Genomic DNA, 21,791 nt, shown 5'->3' with positions numbered 1-21,791 from the left:
CTACAGGTATGTAATCTCTCAACTGAGGAGGACATCAGCTCAATTTCGAAGAATTACAGATTAAGAGAATGTTCAATGGATGATATAGCATATTATATTAAAATAGGTAGAACTGAGGAACTTCAAAGCTTCTATATCAGGAAACTGTTATGGTGGTCCTTCATCCAAGAAGGTTGCTGTACTTCCAGATCCCCCGTATCAGAGTTCCAGCCTTTTTCTTCCCCCCCCTCCCTTTTTTTTTTAAAAAAAAAAACCAGAGTCAAAGAAAGGAAAAGGCATGCAATTGGTTTACTAGTATGAAATGCGTATTTTCATTGTCCAGTAGTATAACAAAATGCTACTATAGCAAGGCTAGCTACTTGATGACGCGTTCAGTCTTGCTGAGGGACACTGACGCCCAAGCCTGTCTATTATTATTTCTCCATGGTAATTACACTTCTTTCCATCCAATAAACGACTACCGAGCATTAGCGGAAATCCGTATACTAAAATTAGTTTCCTTTCTAGAACAAAGATTGAATGCTACTATATGATCACGTGATAGCTATCGTGGTCAGAACGGGCCTGATAGAAGCAGCTACGGGGTTACTAGACACGACGTTGTCTCAATCCCACGACATAGTCGTCAGCTATGCCCAGGGATGACAGACTCACTGCTCGTCTAACCGAGCGAAGTGATGCAACCGAAGATGAAGCTCGTTCTCTCCTCTCTGCCTCCTCCACCGAGGACGACGACCTCGTAGTCCATCCCGGGCCCAGCGGTCAACACAATCCGACCCCAAACCCTCCAGCTCTTCGCACAGATGCAACTCGCCAGTCCTCGATAGCTCGACCTGCCCCGGACGGACAGCGTCGCACTCCTCGTACCCCCAATCGCGTTCGATTCGATCTGGATGACGAACCCGAAGATGAGCCGACTCCTGCCAACGGCCATGCCCGATCGTCGGAGGATCCCTCATGGATGGAGGAGGAGGATTATATTTCGAGGGGTCCACGGCAGCAGAGGAGCAGTACTGGGCAGATGGCACCTCTTCTGACGAATATAGAAGCTCCCACTGTGACCGTCGCAACATCGGATAACTTCTTCCCAGAGGACCATCTGGAAAGTGCCCGACCTCGCAGTGGAATGCGAATGGCGTTCATGAACATGGCCAACAGTATCATAGGTGCTGGTATCATTGGACAACCTTATGCTTTTCGTCAGGCGGGTATGACGATGGGAATAGTGCTGCTCGTTGCGCTTACTATCACCGTGGATTGGACAATCCGGTTAATAGTCATCAATTCAAAACTGAGCGGCGCAGATTCTTTTCAAGCGACCATGCAACACTGCTTTGGCAAAAGTGGGCTCATTGCAATCTCTGTTGCTCAATGGGCTTTCGCCTTCGGTGGCATGATCGCCTTCTGTATCATTGTTGGTGATACCATTCCGCATGTCTTGGAAGCTTTGTTTCCGTCCCTTCGAGACATGCCTTTTCTCTGGCTTCTGACGGATAGACGGGCTGTAATTATCATCTTCATCCTTGGTATTTCCTATCCACTTTCTCTCTATCGAGATATTGCCAAGGTAATTTCTACCATACGATGAAGTCTGGCGTTGACTGACGATCATAGTTGGCGAAAGCATCAGCTCTGGCGCTGCTAAGCATGGTGGTAATCGTAGTCACCGTGGTCGTTCAGGGGTTTCGTGTTCCTTCAGACTTGAGAGGCGATATCAAAGGGAGTCTTTTTGTCAATTCGGGTTTCTTCCAAGCTGTTGGCGTTATCTCCTTTGGTAAGTCGTCATACACCACCTCCCACACGGATACTGCTAACGATTTTAGCATTTGTTTGTCGTACGTTGAACCTAATGCCCCGACTTCGGTTCTAAATCTGACATGTCTTCTAGACCATAACAGTCTTCTAATCTATGGTTCCCTTAAGAAGCCGACGCTAGATCGGTTTGCTACTGTGACGCACTACTCCACTGGAGTTTCGATGTTAATGTGTTTGATAATGGGTCTAGCTGGGTTCCTATCTTTCGGCTCGAAGACCCAGGGGAATGTGCTGAACAACTTCCCTTCAGATAACGTCATGGTCAATATAGCGCGGTTGTGAGTCGCTTCCTAAAAAGAGAGATTGATTGATTGAACTAAGGCATTACCAGTTGCTTCGGGTTGAATATGCTTACGACCTTACCGCTGGAGGCGTTTGTCTGCCGGTCCGTGATGACGACTTATTATTTTCCCGACGAACCTTTCGATCCAAATCGCCATCTATTGTTCACTACATCTTTAGTAGTCTCATCTATGGTCATGGCGTTGATTACCTGTGACCTCGGCGCTGTGTTTGAGCTTATCGGCGCCACAAGTGCAGCGGCGTTGGCGTACATACTCCCACCGCTCTGCTATGTGAAGCTGAGCAAATCTAGCCATAGAGCAAAACTGCCAGCGTACGCTTGTATAGCATTCGGTACTGTAGTAATGGGGATTAGCCTTCTCCAGGCTGTTGCAAAGATGGTCAGAAGTACGTCTCGAGATACGCTCCACCTCCCTTCTCTGAAATCAGGATTCCGTGTTGACCAGCTTTTTTCCATCTGACAGACGAAGGCGGAGTCAACACTTGCGGAAGTGTTAATTAAATACATCTCTATGTCCATAATCTAGACTTGTACTAACGTCCTTGTTGGAACTCACTCTGTTGTTTGTGATATGCATTTCAGGCTTTGTATATATGGACTAATTTCTACGAGATCAAGCACAGTTGATCCTCATTCTTGTCATGCAAAAGCGTTGATTTGAATAGTTGACATCACTTTCCTATCTCTCATACCATTCATGGAGACTTTATATCACCTCCACTTTCTTCAACTACCTAAGTCAGAAATTAGGTTAGATTACCCAAGGTACCACCGTACCCTATATACCACACTTACCATTCTTGATTAGCGTCTCATACCAGATACGATCAATGACATGATTTTCGCCTGGGCATATGAATCTGTTGAAGAGAACTCTTCTGCAGACAACAATGTGATGAGAAGGTGCGCCAACAAATTCAAAAGATCTACGTTGACCCTGAAATTTTATGAATGGTCTGACAATAACTGAAGAGAGCCTTGAAGAAATGTTTCTCCTTCCTTCACCTTGGAAATATCTCTTAGGACGCATCCAAGTCTCCCAAACCACCCAAGTCATTCTAGTTGAAAAAAAAAGTTTTAACTAAAACTCACCTTGTCTTATTTTTCACATCTGTTTTGTCTCTTAGATGAGACATTTCTCTATCAGATATCTTCTCTGTGTCATGTCGTTGTAGCAATTTGCCGTTTTGATCAACATGTTGGAAGAAGCTTTTCCTACTGCTTCTTTCTCTCTTCTCTTTCTTTCCTTTTTCTTTTCTTGTCTTGTCTTCTTCTTTCTTCTCAATCTCTTCCTTTCATCTATCCTAAAGCCTTCTTCTGTCTAAGGCATCTTCCGTCTAAGGCAAAAGACTTGCAGTTTTAAGGTGGGTCTCAGACAGATCTCAGCACTATTCTTGTCTAATCATATCAACTCACATTTATCATAGCCTTTTTGAGTGAAACACTAGCCAATTTACAAAGCAATTGTGAACAGGGAGTTCCTTTTAGCAAATGTCTTTCTTAATTTGACCGCTATACCTTGGATTTGAATGGCCACCCCAAGTATTTCTGATTTTTCGATCTCTTGTGATTGCAAATGATATCTCCAGCATGTGATGGCAGCGATATCTGCATAATCATACCAGGATATCACAGTGTGCTTGATCCTGCCATCATAGATATGCCATGTTTGATCTCCTAGTATTCAATTCCAAGTTTTCTGCCTTGCACATGTAAAATGAGCCATGAGCCATTACTGGTCTGGTTTTCTCAATTGCTTCTGGTTCACACTCTTATGTACTGAACAAGCGGAGGCTGCATCACCTGATTCACCATCTTCGTGCTGTTTGACAGTCCCGTAATCTGTCCATTGTTTGTTTGTCGGGTTTACTTGTATCTGGCGGGCATATAAACTGAGCCTGCATCTACCCGACTGCAACTCTCCTGTGCCAAAATCGTTCTTGAGCTCTCCAATTCCCTTTTACCTTCTTGAGCAATTGCTATATGCTGCAAAGGCTTTAGACCAACCCCTCAGGCGGACTCCATACCCCATCTCCTGGAGTGAACCTCGACGCGTCTCCTGGCCTCCTCAGACCAAGGAAACAGAGAGTCCTTCCTTATCTTTGGTTCCACACACAGACGCGACTTTTGACCGGTCAGCAACGCGTTTCCATGGTGGCTGTCGTGTTGTTTTGTTGTCACTGTCTACTTTACTGTTGTTCTTCATATCTTAGTCTGTCTATCCTCCTTTTAAACCTTCACCCCCTCTCCGGACGCAATCTTACTTACCACACCTTCCTTTCCCTTACTATCTCTATCTTCTGGAAGTGCAACCCTCTCACCTCTGGCAACCTCAAGCATACTGAGATTACGCTTTCAACTCAACCTGACTCCCCCTTTGCAGCTTGACTTTGCAAGTCTGGGAGCCATGGACGAGGAAACGGAGAAGCGGCTTCAGGAAATTCAGATGGTGAGTGATTAGATGCGCGTCATAAATGAGAACGTCAACTGATTTACATCAACAGGCCGATCTTGGAACGGCTCGTCGCGAATACATATCGTCAGTTGACAAACCAAATAAATTCAGCAGGATCCGGAAAGACCAACTCGAGGCTGCTCGGTTATCAAACGTAGATGAGTCGGTGCGCCGTGTCGCTGAACAGAATAAAGAACAGCTTTCTGCTTGGTCTAGTAAGTGATCTCATGTGTTCTAATCATCTGAACTTTGAGCTAATCTGCTTGGAGGCTTTTACAAGCAAGTTAATGACACAGGTGGCCTCGAGGACCTGGACTCCATGATGGATGGACAGAGCCACCGGGCTCAGCTCAGCGCTGCCATCCAGGAGAGCGGAGGACAGACTTACGTCGAAACTCCTAGTAAGGGAAATAGTCCTCACCCAAGGGCTCATGCTCGAGATGCTCGGGATCCCGGACGTGGTGGTGGAAACGTAGGACGACGTGGCCGTGGGTCATCTGTGTCTACTACACAGTAAGATTCTGTACTCTGGTTCCAAATGACCTCTTGTTATTGCTAACAAACTTCAGGAATTCCCCTAAAAGACGCCCAAGCGGTAGATCAGTCATGATGCACGGGCACCAACTTGCGGAGATCCAGCGTCATCTCGATCCCGCCCTCGATTTTAACACGACATCTCCCTCCAGGGGCAGGGGCAGAAAGGGTAAAACATCCAGCACAACTTGTTATTGATTCACGTTTTGACCTTGCTTACTCGCAGATTCTAAGGAACATAGACCTCCCCCAAAGCCCGCAAAGCCTCCTGGAATCAAGACAAGGCGACCTATCCAACCGCAGATTGCTGCGACTCCTGGGTAAGGAACTGTGTCTCAGTTCAAGGTTGTAGTAGCTGACTGAATAAAAAAAGGCAAAATTATGAAACTTTTCTCGCTGAACCAGAGGGTTTCCTGGCTGCAGTCCGTAAAACCAGGTCGGTATCAACAGAAAACTCTGGAGAGGATGTGGTGAAAGCCACAGAAACAACTTCCCATGTCACGTCCGAAGTGGCACGCCCTGAGCTGCCGGAGGAGGCCCCTAATCCGGATACTGAACTCCTTGATCTTCATTCTCATTCAGGGGTCTCTACTCCTATTGCTGCTGAAAAGAAACAGTCGCTATCATCTACGAAAGGTGTTTCTCAGTCCCTTGCTGCTGCTGAAGATGAAGGGACGAACGATTTTTCCAAGGTTCAGCAATCGAGCCCTCCCGAATCGAGCAATATGGCACAGAGTACACGCGCTGCGAAGCCTCCTGAGGTTTCTGTATCCACAAAACCCGTGAAAGACGATAATGAAAAAGACAATACGCAGGAGAAACCGAGACCTAGGAAAGTTTTCAGCTCGAATCTTCCACAGCCACAAATCCTGACGCCAAAATATTCCAGGCCTCAGGAAGCTGTGGAGCCCAAGACTAAACTCGACGAAAATAACGATCTCCTTCTCGATTTCAGCACTACCACCTCTGTGGTGACAACGACAGACAACCCGGAGAAAGAAGCAGTTGCACCAAGTCCTGGAGTTCAGGATCTGATGGATCTCGACTTCCATCGTCGCTCCAGGTCACCTTCTAAATCAGTATCGGTAGCTTCACTACAACAAGGCCCAAGTTCCAACACCGAGGCTGCTGATCCTGAGCCAGCTATCCAGGTTCAGAAGGGATCTCGTTCGACCGATTCGAATCCCTCATCGGCTAAAGCCTTGGTCGTCAGCTATCTTCAAGAGCTGGCTTTCATCAACGATACCCTTCCATCTCTCACTGGAGAGGACGCAGACAATCTGAATGAGAGAAGGAAGAAGCTTGTCAAACTGATCTCTGAGGCTACTGAGAGTAAAGCTAACGAGAATTTGGCTTTGATAACTGCTCGAAAAGCTAGCGAGATTGTTTCTGCTCTGGAGTCTTTGTCGATCAAGTCCGCTGAAGATAGTTCCCCCGTCCAGGAACGTCAACAACAAGCCGAACCGGTCTCGGACGTTCAGAAGCAGGGCGCAGACGTTGAAAAGCCCAAGGCTGCTCCGGGTAGCCATGCACCTACACCCAAGAGGTCTCGACTGCGGCAGGCCGTCCTCGCGGCGCCGTTTGTCCCTCGTTCCAGCAGCTCGAGACAGTCACCGGTTCCCAACCGCAGAAGAACGCAAACTCCTGACAACGACGATCATATCTTTGGTGAACAAAATCTTCCTGGGAGAAGCAGACCCAGTTCTATCTCCACGACAGGTTCCGTGCTTCGGGCTCCTAGTACAGACAGTAATGTTGACTACCTTTGTCAGGCTTTGACCGACAAATTGACGTTTGATGCAGGACCACCGAACCCAAGCAGACAAGCGTTCCCTGCAGGTGACGCCTCTACGGTTGATCATCCTGTTTCCTCGACTACAGGTGGTGGTCCCTTCAGTTCTCCTTTCAGCCATCATGTAGAATCGGATGTTGTTCCTCTTCCACAGGGTGTTGTAAACACGCCTCCTATGTCAAGTCATCATCAGATGACTCTGACAACTTCTCATCCTATTCCTACCTGGCCAACCGCACCGTTATCTGAGACAACATTTCAGTACGGTGCCAATCTTCCTTCTTCGATTCCGCGAAACGACTCCATCAAGTCTACGCCCCCGAACCCTGCAGCTCCTGTGTTCTCACTGAGGCCCAGCCAACCGCATGTGGTGGGCGAGAACCAATCTCCTGCGCACCACGACGCTGTTGTTCAGCCTTCTCGTAGTCTCTACACCTCCAGGTACGCGCCACCGCCGCCGACAGCGGGTGCATCTTTCCCAGGCTTCGGCCAACCGGCGCAACAGCCGCGTGAATACCAATACCAGGCTCCAGTGTTGCAGCAGCAGCAGCAGAGCCCTATCCCGCCTACACGCAGCCTTTACGCTTCGAGATACGCGTCTACCAGTCCTGCAGTTTCCCCGCGGCTATCCCAACCGGAGCTGTCGAGTAGTAGCAGCAGCAGCAACCAGCCGTTTGCACGTCAGAGCTCCGCTCCTTTCTCTCAGCGAACTCTTCCACGCCCGTGGGGAGCGCCTGCAACAGGGTTCGACCAACAACATCAACCGGCGCAATCGAGCGAATACCAGCAGCCTCCTCCTCCTGCTGCTGCTGCTCCTCCTGCAGCAGTTGCTGCTCCACCGCAGAGCCCTCTTCCTCCAACGCGCAGTCTCTACGCTTCGAGATATGCGATTCTACCCGATGACGACAGCAAGAAACCTCTTCGCTGAGATAAGATACGAGAAGATGAGAAGAGAAGACGATGACTTGCTTGCTTGCTCGCTCTGTCTGAATGACGGGAAGCAAAAACCCTAACCTAATCTAATCTAAAAGGTGACGCGGTTACGATTCTCTCGATGTTGTGCCTATGTGCCTATGTCCAGATTCGATTAGCGATTGATTGTCCCATGTGAGTGTGTTTGTGTCGGCGGGCTTTTTTTTTTCTTTTTGCCTCGCTTCAGCTGCTGTTTGTCTTTTTGACTTGTTTCTTCCGTTTGACCTGGACCCTATCAATAAAGTTCCCCCAGAGGTCCCGTTCGCCAGTGTGTCTTCGGTTGTTCGCGAAGACACGAAACTAAAAAGAAAAAAAAGGGAAGGGGGGAGCCACCCAGAAAAAAGTAAGGGGAGGGAACAAAATCCAACAAGAATAATGGTCTGCATGAATTATGTATGTAGGATTACACTAGCAGAGTTAATTTAATGCCAGCGAGCGAGCATCGGTCCTATGTGACTAGCTAGGTATATTAATTATCGTTCCGTTCTCTCTCTTTCTCTAGAGAAAGAAAGCGTGCAATGCACTGGTGAAAGTTCTGACCATGTCAGGATATCAGAAAAGTTCAATATTCAATATTATCAATACAACGCCAGTTGATTGATAGATTGATCGATCGCTTTTCCTCCTTGATCAGCTAACTAATTAATGCACAGAGTATCTATCATCCATTGAACGCCAGCCACGGAAGAAAGAAAAAAAACCATTACCATTCCTCTTCCCAAACACCAAAAAATAAACAAAGTTAGCATGATGGAGTCGGTAAAGTATGCAAAGTAAGTAATATGTGATAACAGCAGAAAATTCAGTTCAGTAGGACAATTGCACAGACAAACAAGTGCGCCATATAATTATGTTCCTTGGCCTCCTGAACGCCATATATTCACCGAGTCGTCTCAAACGACAAAGTGCTAATATTCATGACAAATGGGGACTTGGTCGATAGCAGAAATATGCTCGTCGGAAAAAATCATCAACGCTGCTGCTGCTGTGGCGCTGTCTGTCCTTCGATGTTGACCTTGGGTCTTTTTGGATCGCCGGGTCCAGACATGGCAGCCGTGCCCGATGAATTTGTCACATCGTTGAGCGGGGGTCTCTTCAAGCCTGTATTCTGCTGTGCAGGATTTTCTCGATTCGGACCAGTATTGCTTCCAGCGATATTCGGTCGGGTCAACGGGCGATAAGAGGATGTGCTCGGCGCTCTGCCCACTGGGCTACCGATTCCACTACCGCCAGGAGCGCCTATTCTGCGATGCATATCTTGAGAAGGATTTATGAAGTCTCGAGTACCATTTGCGGAAGGAGAAATTCCAGCAAGCATCGGTTTAGACACAGGAACGCTCTTGCTATGGTCGATGCCTGCTGTTTTGCGGATTGAAGGACTCTCGGCCTTCGGGTCAAACTTTGGTGCCATCGACGGAGGAGCCTGAGGATTCTCTCGTAATATATCAACTGCTCTTGCAGAGTAAAACCCCACTGCCGGATCCGTCTGGATTCTGTTCTCTGGCAAATCGCTTCCCGAAGATTGTCCCTGAGTATTATTGGCTTGTTGGGGCTTAGAGTCTGCAGACGCCTCTGCTTTGATTCCTGCTCCGCCTTGAGCGTTTGAGGATAATTCTTGGCTAGATCTTGAGTAAGGGCCCACTGTCGGGTTGGGTTGCTGTGGTTGCGGACCAGGGGTCGGCCGCCTTTGCATGGCTTGATTGTTGGTAGACGTGTTTTGTTGGACTACCGAAGTTGTATTGTTCTGTTTATTGTGCTGCGGTGTCTGTACTGGCTGTCGTGCAGGAGCAGGACCGGCAATCCAAGGCCTTTCTGGTTTCGAGGGAGTGACCATCTCAGGGGGAGGTCGAGCGGGTCGTGACATGTTCCCTTGAGGCCCTTGCTGAGCGGGTGGTTGCTGTTGCTGTTGCTGCTGCTGCTGTTGTTGCTGTTGTGGAGGTTCTGGATCCAAAGCCACCTCATCAGGGTTGCCTACCGCGAAGTCTGCTTCGTCGAAAAGATCACCTGCCAGGTTTGAGCATCAGGCCAGTTTCATAAATTTTGGGGAATAGCTTACTGCCGAATTCGCCATCTCCGTCGAATGCAGAAGAATCGTTTGTGTTGCTCTGGTTAACTTCAGTTGGACGGGGAGGAAGATCGTTATCTTCAGAGACCTTCTTCTCTTCGACAGGTTCCTTTTTGACCGGAGCATAATCAGGGTGACGATGAAGGTTATCCACATCCCACTTGGCCTACTCCTAATTAGTAGACCGACAAACAGACATTAGGAAGGAGATGGAACTCACAGGAGCCACTCTGACTCTAGTAACCCTGGCAAGATACTCTTTGTCGTATATGCAGTTGCCCAAAACATTGCCAAAGTTCCTCAGAGCCCGCTTAAGAGCATCTGTTGTCCCCTCCTTCTTTGCTTTCTCGAAAGCTGCCGCTTTGCCTTTACAATTCTCAATATGACCGTAACCGATATCCTAAGAAGCCTCCAGTCAGTTGTCTCCTGGTGATGTTGTGACATATCACCCCATTACCTCATGGTACGTGCCATCTTTCAATGTGACTCTCACAATCACGGACAATCCCAGACTTATCTTGCCCGTGCTTGGACTCTCATCGACCTAGTCAAACCCAACAAATCAGCTTATAGCTCTACGATTGTCCAAGCTGATGCACTCACAAAGTCGATCTGTATACTCTGGATTGAACTGGACCAGCCATTAAACCCAAAAACTTCGTTCGCAAGATTTATGCATTTCTCTGCGGCTAGATAGTGCACCTTCTGCCCAGAGGGGCCGGCTCGCGAGGAGATGTATTCTGGTCCCAGCTGCTTATCGAGGCGCGATTGAAGAGTGGCAATTTCCTGCGCAGTATATTCGCTAATTCGACGAGGTGGTTCCTCGAAAGGATTCGCAGTGACGGTACCAGCCATGGTTGATATCATAGTACCTGGTCCTACACGATGTTGGTCACCGACTCTGTGAAGTACAGGTTAATAAAAAACGAATTCTTAATCAGAGATGAAATCAAAACTTACGCAGGCATTTTGTAAGGACTGAGAACACATTCGCAGCATCAACAATGAGAGGAGATGCAGCTGAGTTAGAACATAAGCTCTAATGGCGCGATTGTCCGCTATCTCGGCCCAGACGTGTCGACGCGACGGATCCTGCTTATGTCACATACACGGGGAAACGCCTGATCACGTGCTTATCCTGAACACTTTCTATAAACACTTGCTCTATACTCACTACGACGACGCAGTGTTTTCTTTACGTCTCTCTTGCGGATTTAAATTCAAAAGGAATGTAATTTATTAATATAAACAGCGTTCCTCGTTACGACAATTTTGGCTACTCTGTCTCTCCCCCCAGATTGATTATCCAGTGTCTAATATCGCTGGAGTAATAGATCTCTATAACAAGACACTGCTAGTAATTTCAGATCGAAAAGAACGAATTATTCAGCCATAGAATTTAAGATCATGTGTCTTCCAAATTAAATTTGATATTACGCTCTTCCCGATGAACCAAAAGCAGACAGTCATGCCGTCATCAGTTAAGAGGAAAAATTGCAATTAGATTATTTCACAATAAGACTGGCGCTGGGCACCAGACCAAGCTCCTTCAACGTCTCACCGAAATATTCAGCGTCAAAGACCTTCCTCGGGAAATTTTGTGTGAAACTCTGGACTTCTAATCCGTCGTCCTGGGTGAGGGCAGCGGCGACCTCGAAAAGGGTTGTATCCACGGGGAAGGTCTTCTGGATGTTTCCTTTGGACGTCTGGAATCGCAGACGAGTCTCTGTGTAAGCGGATGCAGGCTTGGACGTCACCGGTCCAGACGTTGTCGGAGCTGCTGCTGCTGGTTGCGATGGGGGAGCCTGGCCTGCCCGCTCAGCCTTCTCTCTTTCGGCCTTCAATCGCCGCTCTTCTTTGTCTGCAGCTATCTTGGCCCTTATTCTCTGCCTCGCTTCGATCTCTTCTTGTTTCTCTTTCCGTCTCTTGGCTGCCTCCTTCAGCATCTCCTTCCTCTGGAGTTCTTCTCTGATGTCCTGAGCCTCCTTGGTGCTCTTCCGCCGGATTTCCTAGCGAAGGGTAAGTAAAAGTGGACAGGTGTGTCACTAGGCACAGCTTGATCTATTTACCTCGTTTCTCTTTTGTTCAAGCTTGTCTTGCTCTGATTGCATCGCTCGTTTCGCCGCCAGCTTCTCCCGTAATTCCGCTAGCTTCGCCTTTTTCTCCTCCTCCGTTAGAGGAGCAATCTCTTCCGTTGATTCCGAGAAATCGACATGCTGTGTCTTGGATGCATGAAATTCAGCCTGTGCTTGGCTCCTGAATTTCTTTCCGCAGTCGTTGCAAACGAGACTTCGGGGCTGCTCGCCCTCTTTGAGCGGAGGTCCCTCCTGCGTCTCTGTTGAAGTGGATGCAGCCGCTTTAATCTCTTCGAGAGATTTATCTTGATTGGCTTCGAGCCATTCGAGAGCGCCTTGGACTACAGACCGGAAAACGACATGTCAGTGGGGAACGGATATCAGAATACGCCAGGTGGAAAAAGCTTTCAGATGTGCATACGCCCGCCTGTCTTGGAGACGGCCAACTCGGCTCGCTCCCTGTCGAAGCCCATTTCAATGAGCTGATCGAGGTCTGAAGTGGTCATATTGCGGGCGTCTGGACGGTGTGCGTCCTCCCAGAAACAATACTTTCCAGTTACGAGGCTTCAAAGTGGGGTAGATGTGCTGAGAAACACAATGATAATAACGTATGAGGAAGAAAGAAAAAAGTAGGAAGCAGGTGTCTGATTAAGAACAAACACTCTGCTGAGGACCTTCGTTCTAGGCGCTGATGTTGATGATGAGTGAAGTGGGGAGCTTCGGGGTGACGTGAGGTACGGAGTACTCCGTACCTTTTATCGTTGTAAATCGGGGCGGCAATGCTTGCAGCGCCTACTGCGGGTCTATTATCACAAGGGTCCAGATCAAGATCAAGCTGTAATTATAACAAACCTCCGTCAGATTTGGAGACAAAGTAAATGGACGGTACATAATTCAAGGCAACTTATTCTTTCTTCCTCTTCCTTTCTATTTCTCTATCTTTTATTCTGGATGGTGCGATCTGGTCTTGGCAACGAACACGGGGTAATCGATACATGACATCACCTGACAGCACAAAACATAACTAGCTTATCTTACGTGGCTTACGTCAGCAATGCCTCTTATCCAGGCAGTCCAGGGAGAGTTACACAGGTACGGAGTACCGTACCGAAGTGCCCAGCTAGCTTGCAGTCGGGAAGTCATCGCTCAACCCACCCATGATCACATCAAACCTTCCCTCCCTGTCCGCCTGATCCAACAATCCTTTCCCTTCCTCTCCCTCTCCAACCGTCTTTCTCTCCCTTTCCTTTTCCTTTTTTTTCTCTAATTTAACAATTACGTGTACATAAGATCAGTCCAGCATGTCCGTGGATCTTGAGCCTAGCGATCTCGGGTTCAGACGTGAGTTGTCCATTTGTCATCGCCCCGAAGCATACGTATTAACTACTGCCCATCAGGACCCTTTAACAGGGAAGTCAGCGAAATTCTGCATCTGCGCAACCCCAACAGTGATCCTGTTGCATTCAAGGTTTGTGCAATCTCCCATCCCTGGACGTCTCCTGATCGCTGCATGCTGACTGATTTGCCAACGCAGGTGAAAACCACCGCCCCCAAACAGTGTGTATCCCCCCAACTTGGCCCGGTCAACGATATTGGTCCGTCGACCATTGACTGGGCTTTGCAGTTACTGTGTTCGACCAAACTCGGGACGTATAGAGCCGGGGAAGCATGTGGAGGTGCAAGGTTGGTGCTTTGCGATCGTGCGGGTATGCAGGTGGATGATGGGGTAACCGTTTGAAATAGTGCTGTTGCAGGCGATGAAGGAGGACCCCCCTCTTGATGCCAAATGCAAAGACAAGTTCCTCGTCCAGTCCGTCGCGATCACCGGAGATTTGGAATTCTCAAATATCACGTCGATTGTACGTTCGAGTTCGGGTCCCTTGCCGCACCCCCTAGCGAACTGACGTTCTCTATACAGTTTGAGAAAGTGCCGAAAGCAGCGATTCAAGAGCGCAAGATTCGCGTGAATTATCTGCCAGCAAATGTTCCAAATGGATCTGTATGTTCCCACCGCAAGCATCACGTCCTGATCTCACGAATGGTCGACTCATGGCTGTCTACTCAGGCCGTTCCGGATGAGGAACCTCCCGCGTATTCATCTCCAGGCGGGGCATATGAAACTCCAGCACCCACCGCGGCAAAGAAAGTCGCCGATGACGTCTCTCCCATCCCACAACCAGAGTTCACCGACCGGTCCAGACAAGAAACGTCACCGGAATCTACGAAAGAAAGGCCCGTCTCCGCGACAGAGAGCTCGAAGTCGGCCGCCGCGAATACACTATCTGCATCGAATGAAGAATTAAAATCACAACTCGCCCAGGCACAGGCTCAGATTCAGAAGTTGAAAGAGCAGCTCGCAGATCAGGGGTTGCGACTCCGGAAAAGCGAAGGGGGGGCCGCTCAATCCACGGCGCCTCTCCTGCAGCAACAGCATCCGCAGTCCGCACAAGAGATAGGGGTACCTGTCCAGATTGTGGCCGGATTGTGCTTGTTGAGTTTCTTGCTTGCTTATTTCTTCTTCTAGTTGGTCTGCCTTCTATTGTCTTTGACCGTTGCAATTCAATTCTCGGGTTGCTCTTGCGTTTGCCTTTTGCTTTCGAAGCCAGCTGGATTCCGTGACTGTATTTCTTTTCTTTTTCTTTTCCGCCTTTTTTTTTCTTCTCATTCTACTCTTGCCAACCTTTCTAGCGTCCGCGTCTCCCAGTCCTTACTCGTCTAATGACGGCCGACTGTTTTCCTTTTTTTTTCTTTTTTCTTCTCTTCGTGCTTAATTCCCAGCATCATTACAATTAGCCACATGTTTCTGGCATAGTCCCAGACATTCCTCCTTTTTTTTTTCTTTTTGCATCACCTTTTCTTTTTCCTTTGTCGATCGAGTACGATACGATTTTGTTCCACAGGAGACAAATTCCAAATAGTTAATGCTAAGACCATGATGGTTGTATTGTCTTCTAGTATGGTATAGTAGCGTTTCTTAAATCCTATCATATGACCTGACCGCACCGGTGCCTCTCACGTTCTCATCTCGCGTTCAAGAACTAAGGTACTAACTACAGTATGTGTTTAGTTTAGAATATATGATGATAATATCCATTAGTATCCCTATCTCTCTAACTAAGTAACTAGCTAACTACCTAATATAGCCCTTTCCCTTCCTAGCATCGATGATTATTACACCCTGATTTGTTTATTTACAATTTACATTGTCGCTCGCTCTTCATATGTTGTGAAGAACAAGATAGATAGCACATGTAGAACACAGCGCAATACAACACATTCCAACACGATGATGACCATGACCGATGACCAGACAAGATCCAAACAGATTCATGCCCACCCCTCCCGAAGGAAGCTGTACACGTATGCTGTATGCTGCATGCATACACAGCACAAAACGAGCAGGACGGAACGGAACGGAACGGAACGAAATACCACAGTAAGACAAGACAGTATCGAGACGAGAGATTTGAGATTCCATGACTGAATGAATCAATTCTGGATCTCGCTCTCTTTCCACCCATCGCCGTCTTCTTCTTCTTCTTTAACGGACGCCGCTGAAATGCCTTCTCCGCCCCGGCCACTTCTCTTCGAGCGTGCAGCTCCTCCGCCTACGACTCTCCCGCCTTGCGCTCTCTTCACGCGACACCACATGCCGACGTCCTTGTCCAGGATGAAGGTCCAGATCACCCATATCCAGCTGCGATGAGACGGGAGGGGCTCGTAGAACTCGCTCGCGATGCGATGCAGCTCCGGCAGACGGGTCCAGGGGATGGCGGGGAAGTCGTGGTGTTCGTTGTGTAAGCCGACGTTGTAGGTCAGGATGTTGAGCGGGCCGTAGTAGGAGTATGTTTCCGGAGGTGCGAGGGAGTCAAGAGGGCTGTTGGTCTTCCGATCTCCAGATTTTTTGCCCTTGAGCTCCGCGAGCGACTCGGTGCCGCCGCTCTTGACCCGAGAGAAGAAGTAGTGCTCGGCAATGAAATGGCCCGCGCAAGGGTGCAGGGACCCAGCGAGGAACGAGCTCCAGAGCAGGTAATACAGCGGCTGCAGGGATCCACCACAGAATCGAACAAGGGCGTAATCGAAGGCGAACTGCGTGACCAGGTTCAAGACATGAATGTATGTCCATGGCGGGCTGTAAATGAACATGGGCCGGAGAGCGTAGAAGAAGATCTGAAAGGTGCAGAAGAAGGCTTTGCCCAGGAGGGAATCGAGGAGGAAAGCTTCGAAAGCAGTAGGCAGGTCGGTGTCGAGTCCGGCCACCCCAAGCGATTTGTGATGCGTCAGGTGGTATGGCTAGTCCAGCTAAGCGTCAGCTCATCATCCAGCTCATCATCCCCGTAAACAATTTTAAATAGCAGCAACTTCATCCCCTTCTACGGGTTTGCTAGAAAGCAACAAACGCACCCTAAACGCAGCACTGTACGGCAGACCAATCGGAAGATTGGCAAAGATGGCCAGCAGCCGGTTCGCCAGCGCGGACCGGAAAGCCAAATTGTGCGAGATTTCATGGATGGCGAGGAAGAGGTTCTGGTTCGCCGTGGCGCCGACCACGTACGCGGTGAGGAGGAATTTCCACGACAGCACGGGCGTGTTTCGAAGGAGGTAGGCGCAGGTGATCTGGAGAGAGACGACGGCAAGGACGAGATATTTCGTGAGAGGTTCGGGGCCGCAGAGCTTGGTAACCTGTCCGTCATCATTGTCAACATTCGTATCAAGCCCCTTTCCCTTTCACGAGGGTCATAAAAGCGGTGTAGGGGGTTCACAGAATGAACGAGATTATACTGTACCTCTGGATGGGCCTTGATGATTGCCTGTCGCCGTGACCGATGCGGCTCCTCGGTATATGTCCAAAAGAAGTGATCCTCTATAAAGGATGACTCCGGCGGTGGCGCCCTTGCGGATTGTTGCAATCCTGTCGAGGCCTCCTTGCTATCATCTTTGGCCGCAGCCGACGGGCGGAGATGAAGGTCGGCGGTGGAGGAAGTGAGCGACGCCATGAATAAAGAGAGTAATGATTCGTTTATTTCAATGTCCTATTCCCCATAAGGTAGACAATTGTTTTGACTATGCATTTACAAACGATGGTCTTCAAAAGAGCGGAAGGGTTGGCATGGTTGTAACTTGTTGGATGGAAATGATGGACTGACAATCATGGCAGTTTCGGGATCGGAGACGAGCGTTTCCACGTGGGGCTACCCTTGGGTTGGGGTTCGCGGCCCGTCAGGAACATCAAGACCAGGACAGGAATTCATGCAAGTTACCATTTCTATCTCGAATAGAAGTGTCTAGAGAAACACTAGTTGAAAGAACCATCTCCTTCCTTCCATTTTCCCTCCTCATATCGCAAGTACTGTACACAGAGTCGTAGATACACGAATGGCCAGTCTGAACGATAGCTCTAGCTATCTTGTCCATCAATCCAATTCCCCGTTTGGTTCCCCTTCGATTATCCAGACTTCAAATCAGTAGACTTCATCTAGGGACGCGAATTTAGTAGTCATCTCCACGGCTGATGACCTCCTTTACGGTCGGCCGCAGCACGATGGTCTATACCCGAGTCAGCACGTGCATTTAGTATTATCTAGCAGCAAGATCTTACGTGTTCGAACTGGGCCGTGTATGAGCCCTTGATATCGCACAGAGGCGGGTAATCCTGAACAATTCCCGCAGAGACCAGGTTATTCAACTAAATAGATGTGAGAACCGAGTATCATATTTTGCTCAAGTCGGGTGAACATACTCCCAAAAGATATTTCTCCTGGCCAAGCCGGTCAAGGTACCGGCGGCAGAAGGGCAAGGTGCCAAAGTTCTTAGTGATCACATTCAAAAGGTTCTTTGCGGACGACAGCCGCAAAGGGACATTGGGAGCATCGGGAATCTTGGCGTAGTGAGAGGTTTCCATCTGTAGACAGTCAGGACGTGCCCGGAGATCTCTGGGGGTTCCGAGGGGGACTGACATCGTCTCTCACGTAGCCCTTTCCGGTGCTGCCAAAGGTCTCAATCGCAAAGACCTCGCCTTCCTCCATCTTCGTCTGATCACCACCTTTGACAATGGGTACGCTCTTGCCGCCGTGGATGATGTGCCGTTCGATGTTGTGTCCATTCAGGTTTCGAATAGCTTTCACGGGATACGTGGTCCCGTTGATTTCGACCTCATAGCTCTCCATCGTTTCCTGGATGGCCGCACCGATGTCGCACATGCGGACGTCGATTCCTGCTTCCTGTGAATGATATCAGCTGGCTGTTCGCACGGTACATGCTCGCGCACAGTTTAACCATACCCGAATGCCAGTGTTGGTAGCATCTTTAACGGCTTCCAAAAGGGGATCGTAGACCGGGTCAAAGGTCATGGTGAAGGCGCTATCGACAATTCTTCCGTTGATGTGGGTACCGAAGTCGACTTTCATCACGTCTCCTTTCTGCAGGACCATCTTGTTGCCGGCATTAGGCGTGTAGTGGGCCGCACAGTGGTTGATGCTCAGACCGCAAGGGAAACCCATTCCTCCGAGGAGGTTGTCGCCCTCCTCGAGACCCTGGTGGCCCGTCAAGGCACGGACAGCATCCTCGATGCCCTCCGCAATCTCCGTCAGGGTCTGGCCGGGCTTGATGTTCTTCTGCGCCCATTGGCGGACTTGACGGTGAACCTCAGCCGCCTGGCGATATTCCTGCAGGAAGTCATTGTTCATGCGATCGAGGTAGCGCTTCTCCTCGTTGGTGGTCCGGTAGGCGTTCTCATTCAGATACTCGACGATCTCGCCCTCGGGATACTGGTTGTTAGGGAAGAGTTCGGAAACAGGGATCCGCGGAGGAGAAGTCTGCTTCTTTGCGCCTGTCTTCTTCTTCTTGGACTTGCGCTTCTTCTTTTTCTTTGCGGCTGTACGAATACTACATGAGCTTTGCGGCCTTTGTCTGAAAACCAGCAAGCCTCTTACCTCCAGCAGCGCCGCCTTCTGGAACGTCATTTTCGTCCTCTTTATCATCATCTGAGTCGCCGTTGTCTGCCGCATCGTTTGCAGAGCCGGCGGCGGGGGCGTCATTTCCATTCTGACCGTTCACTAAAGTACCGCATATCTTATCAGCAACTAGGAAGAGGGGCAAAAAAAAAAGAAAAATTAAAAAAATTCCAAGGCACGCGTCATGAGACTTACGGTTGAGCTTCTCCAGCTCTTCACTAGCCTGAGCAGCCATGTTGAGATCTGTTCTGTAGTCCGACCTGCCGCAGCCTGCTGGTGGGGTGCAAGAAAGGCTACAAGGCACGAGGGGAGATAATTCTTATGCTAACTTAGTACCGCCATCGTTTCGCCGCCCCGAGTGGCAGTGGCACTCCGTACGGAGTATAATACAGTTGATTAAGACATAAGAATGGGAGTCTTACTATTAATGATGATATGATGATATATTGATAAATTGAGATATACAGTCAACTATGGAGAAATGCAGATATCGTCATTAAAAAGGTCAAAGATCATTGATGGCGCATTTCGTTACATCAAAAATACGTTGAAAAAAAAAAGTGCATGAAAAGTGTGTATTTAATACAATACAAGCCAGCAATACCAGACCTATCTTCGTACAACTGACTTTATAAAACTCTGAGCAAAAAGAGAAGAATATTTCTCATGAAAGTATCCTGAATCATATTGAATATATATAAACAGCAACACTAAAAATTCACTGCAGCAATGCTCTTTTTGTAAGGTCAGTACAGTATACGTGATAACAGTCTGCAATGACAATGACGCAGGGCTCGCGTCCTCCAATGACAGCGCTGCCGCAGTCGTGTGCTCCGAGTTCGCTGAATTAATATTCAAGCGATCTTATCCTTATCTTCCTCTTTCCCGAACAGAACATCTCTGGGTGCATCTCATCAATATACGCAATCTTAGACTTTCTTTCTTTCTTTTTTTCTCGCTTCCGCTTTCGCTTTGCTTATATCTAGGCCCAGTTAACTATCCCAATGTGAACGAGGGCCTCAGTCAGGCATGCCACCTCGTCTGAGGACCCTCCCGAGGTTCTCCCCCTCTGTGACTATTACGACTTCGACAGCGACAGCGACAGCGACATTTCCCAAGACCAATCTCTCTCTTTCGAACAGACATGCTTGCGCATCTGCCGCGAGCTTTTCAACCACGGCAGCATGCTTCTACGCTGCTGGTCGGGAGCCAACGTACTATGAGATCCTCAATGTGCCGGTGACGGCATCTACGGCTGAGATCAAAAAGTATGTACATGGATATATTTACTCTGCATCCAGTCCGGATATCTCTATATGGATAATTATATGAATGTCTGGCTGAACGTTTATCTACAGACAATTTTATGCTCTCTCACTCCTCCACCACCCGGATCGTAACCGCTCCGATCCCAACGCTTCCTCCCGCTTCGCAACCATCTCTTCCGCATACGAGGTGCTTTCGGACAGTGCGAAGCGCGCCAAATACGACCGGGACAATGGCATCCTGAACCAGAACACGTCCAGCACCCGCAGCAGCGCCAATCCCGGCCAGCATCCCATGGGCAGCAGCTACGGCGCCAACGTGCGCAACAACGGCTCCTACGTCGGCTCGCGGCCCGCAAGCGGACTGAGCAAGCGACGAGGGCCGTTTCGCGGTCCGCCCCCGAGTTTCTACGCGCACGGCGGGTACGGCGCGAGAGGAGCGAGACCCGGGGGGCAGACTGCGTCTGCATCTGCATCCGCTTCGGCTGCTTCCGCCGGGGCAACAACTGGTCCAAGTAAAACGGAAGAAGATCCAACATCGTTCATCAAGCACAACCCAGTCTGGCACTTCAACGCCCAAAGCCACTTCCGCACGCAATCCGCAGAAGACGCCCGCCGACGACAGCGCAAGTCGCGAGAACTGGGCCTCGAAGATCGAGACGTGGTAGCTGACAGCGGTGGGCTGGTCTTGCGGTTTGTGGTCGTCTGCGGCATCCTAGTCGGAGCAGGGACCATTGCAGGCGTGTTTCAAAGTCGAAATGAAAGCAATACCGCAGCGAGAAGCAGGGCCTCGTCCTCGCGTTAGAGAGACGAGTGAGTGACCACTGACGAGCCTTGCACCAAACGAATGGACGTGAGTAAACTACAGCCAGACAGAAGAAACGTCTCCACGCAGTGTACATACATACATAGATCAGTGTCTGATTTTTGCGTTTGAAGCATGATGGCCGAGTGACTTCATTATTTGTTAGACTGATTTTTTTTGGCTGATTTTTTTTTCTAGATTCCCTAGATAGTTTCGTTTCCTATGTGATCAATTAAAGGATTATGAAAGTTCCCCCTTTTTTTGGCCTTGTCTTTCATAAGGTTCTTTTTCTCCACCCGGAGAATGAACAGAACAACTGCATCGACCATGCGTACGGTGTACCGGGTCACTAACTGCCACTACTACCCTGTACACCAATTCAACAATAATAATTTAACCGCTACGCACTGTAGTATACGCTGTTTGTGGTCTTTTTTTACAACAAAGGCAATGGATTGGTCGTGTTAACTGATATACATGTAGCTTGGCCAAGCTACGACTCTCATACATGATTTACTCTTGAATTTTTATTGGTTTGACCCTCCAACCCGGCGCTCCCTGCACTGCCATGGTTTCCTTCCATCCATAAACCGCTCTGCCATGCGCAATAAGAAACCTGCTACTAAGAACGAAGAGGTGTGATCAAAGTAAAGAGAGAGACGACAAGTCGTCTAAACAAGTACATGGCCTGTCTAATACTTGAAATGGAAATAGGGCAATTCTTGCTTGCCCTGCGAAACCTTCATTATATCTGCT

The 21,791-nt window shown here is 48.9% G+C and overlaps 8 protein-coding genes across 8 annotated transcripts; 4 read left to right on the top strand and 4 right to left on the bottom strand.

Annotated features, from left to right (window-relative positions):
• Nucleotides 1–631: 631 nt before the first annotated feature.
• Nucleotides 632–2,620, top strand: VTN77DRAFT_1170 (uncharacterized protein; the record flags this gene model as incomplete). Its single annotated transcript, XM_069416873.1, has 6 exons — nucleotides 632–1,567; nucleotides 1,615–1,774; nucleotides 1,824–1,835; nucleotides 1,889–2,093; nucleotides 2,147–2,505; nucleotides 2,583–2,620. 6 exons carry the CDS (start codon nucleotides 632–634, stop codon nucleotides 2,618–2,620), a joined length of 1,710 nt encoding a protein of 569 aa, XP_069280124.1.
• A 1,973-nt stretch (nucleotides 2,621–4,593) lies between these two features.
• Nucleotides 4,594–7,828, top strand: VTN77DRAFT_1169 (uncharacterized protein; the record flags this gene model as incomplete). Its single annotated transcript, XM_069416871.1, has 5 exons — nucleotides 4,594–4,789; nucleotides 4,844–5,087; nucleotides 5,144–5,277; nucleotides 5,335–5,428; nucleotides 5,482–7,828. The coding sequence occupies 5 exons, from the start codon at nucleotides 4,594–4,596 to the stop codon at nucleotides 7,826–7,828; spliced, it is 3,015 nt and encodes a 1,004-aa protein (XP_069280123.1).
• A 1,014-nt stretch (nucleotides 7,829–8,842) lies between these two features.
• On the bottom strand, nucleotides 8,843–10,905 carry VTN77DRAFT_1168 (uncharacterized protein; the record flags this gene model as incomplete). Its single annotated transcript, XM_069416870.1, has 6 exons — nucleotides 8,843–9,876; nucleotides 9,929–10,103; nucleotides 10,158–10,337; nucleotides 10,395–10,481; nucleotides 10,541–10,838; nucleotides 10,898–10,905. The coding sequence occupies 6 exons, from the start codon at nucleotides 10,903–10,905 to the stop codon at nucleotides 8,843–8,845; spliced, it is 1,782 nt and encodes a 593-aa protein (XP_069280122.1).
• Nucleotides 10,906–11,442: 537 nt separating this feature from the next.
• Nucleotides 11,443–12,518, bottom strand: VTN77DRAFT_1167 (uncharacterized protein; the record flags this gene model as incomplete). Its single annotated transcript, XM_069416869.1, has 3 exons — nucleotides 11,443–11,946; nucleotides 12,007–12,353; nucleotides 12,434–12,518. 3 exons carry the CDS (start codon nucleotides 12,516–12,518, stop codon nucleotides 11,443–11,445), a joined length of 936 nt encoding a protein of 311 aa, XP_069280121.1.
• Nucleotides 12,519–13,313: 795 nt separating this feature from the next.
• On the top strand, nucleotides 13,314–14,536 carry VTN77DRAFT_1166 (uncharacterized protein; the record flags this gene model as incomplete). Its single annotated transcript, XM_069416868.1, has 7 exons — nucleotides 13,314–13,353; nucleotides 13,410–13,480; nucleotides 13,547–13,569; nucleotides 13,637–13,695; nucleotides 13,756–13,871; nucleotides 13,931–14,011; nucleotides 14,078–14,536. The coding sequence occupies 7 exons, from the start codon at nucleotides 13,314–13,316 to the stop codon at nucleotides 14,534–14,536; spliced, it is 849 nt and encodes a 282-aa protein (XP_069280120.1).
• A 965-nt stretch (nucleotides 14,537–15,501) lies between these two features.
• VTN77DRAFT_1165 (uncharacterized protein) lies at nucleotides 15,502–17,009 on the bottom strand (the record flags this gene model as incomplete). The annotated part of the gene is made up of 3 exons (XM_069416867.1): nucleotides 15,502–16,305; nucleotides 16,417–16,695; nucleotides 16,800–17,009. The coding sequence occupies 3 exons, from the start codon at nucleotides 17,007–17,009 to the stop codon at nucleotides 15,502–15,504; spliced, it is 1,293 nt and encodes a 430-aa protein (XP_069280119.1).
• A 493-nt stretch (nucleotides 17,010–17,502) lies between these two features.
• On the bottom strand, nucleotides 17,503–19,200 carry VTN77DRAFT_1164 (uncharacterized protein; the record flags this gene model as incomplete). The annotated part of the gene is made up of 7 exons (XM_069416866.1): nucleotides 17,503–17,559; nucleotides 17,612–17,698; nucleotides 17,753–17,914; nucleotides 17,970–18,233; nucleotides 18,294–18,886; nucleotides 18,945–19,067; nucleotides 19,161–19,200. 7 exons carry the CDS (start codon nucleotides 19,198–19,200, stop codon nucleotides 17,503–17,505), a joined length of 1,326 nt encoding a protein of 441 aa, XP_069280118.1.
• Nucleotides 19,201–19,994: 794 nt separating this feature from the next.
• On the top strand, nucleotides 19,995–21,035 carry VTN77DRAFT_1163 (uncharacterized protein; the record flags this gene model as incomplete). The annotated part of the gene is made up of 2 exons (XM_069416865.1): nucleotides 19,995–20,233; nucleotides 20,324–21,035. 2 exons carry the CDS (start codon nucleotides 19,995–19,997, stop codon nucleotides 21,033–21,035), a joined length of 951 nt encoding a protein of 316 aa, XP_069280117.1.
• Between the last annotated feature and the right edge of the window lie 756 nt (nucleotides 21,036–21,791).

The sequence above is a fragment of the Rasamsonia byssochlamydoides genome (assembly GCF_041956645.1).
Source record: "Rasamsonia byssochlamydoides strain NRRL 3658 unplaced genomic scaffold VTN77scaffold_12, whole genome shotgun sequence".
Classification (NCBI taxonomy): domain Eukaryota; kingdom Fungi; phylum Ascomycota; class Eurotiomycetes; order Eurotiales; family Trichocomaceae; genus Rasamsonia; species Rasamsonia byssochlamydoides.
This window is presented reverse-complemented; position numbering and strand designations above follow the sequence as displayed.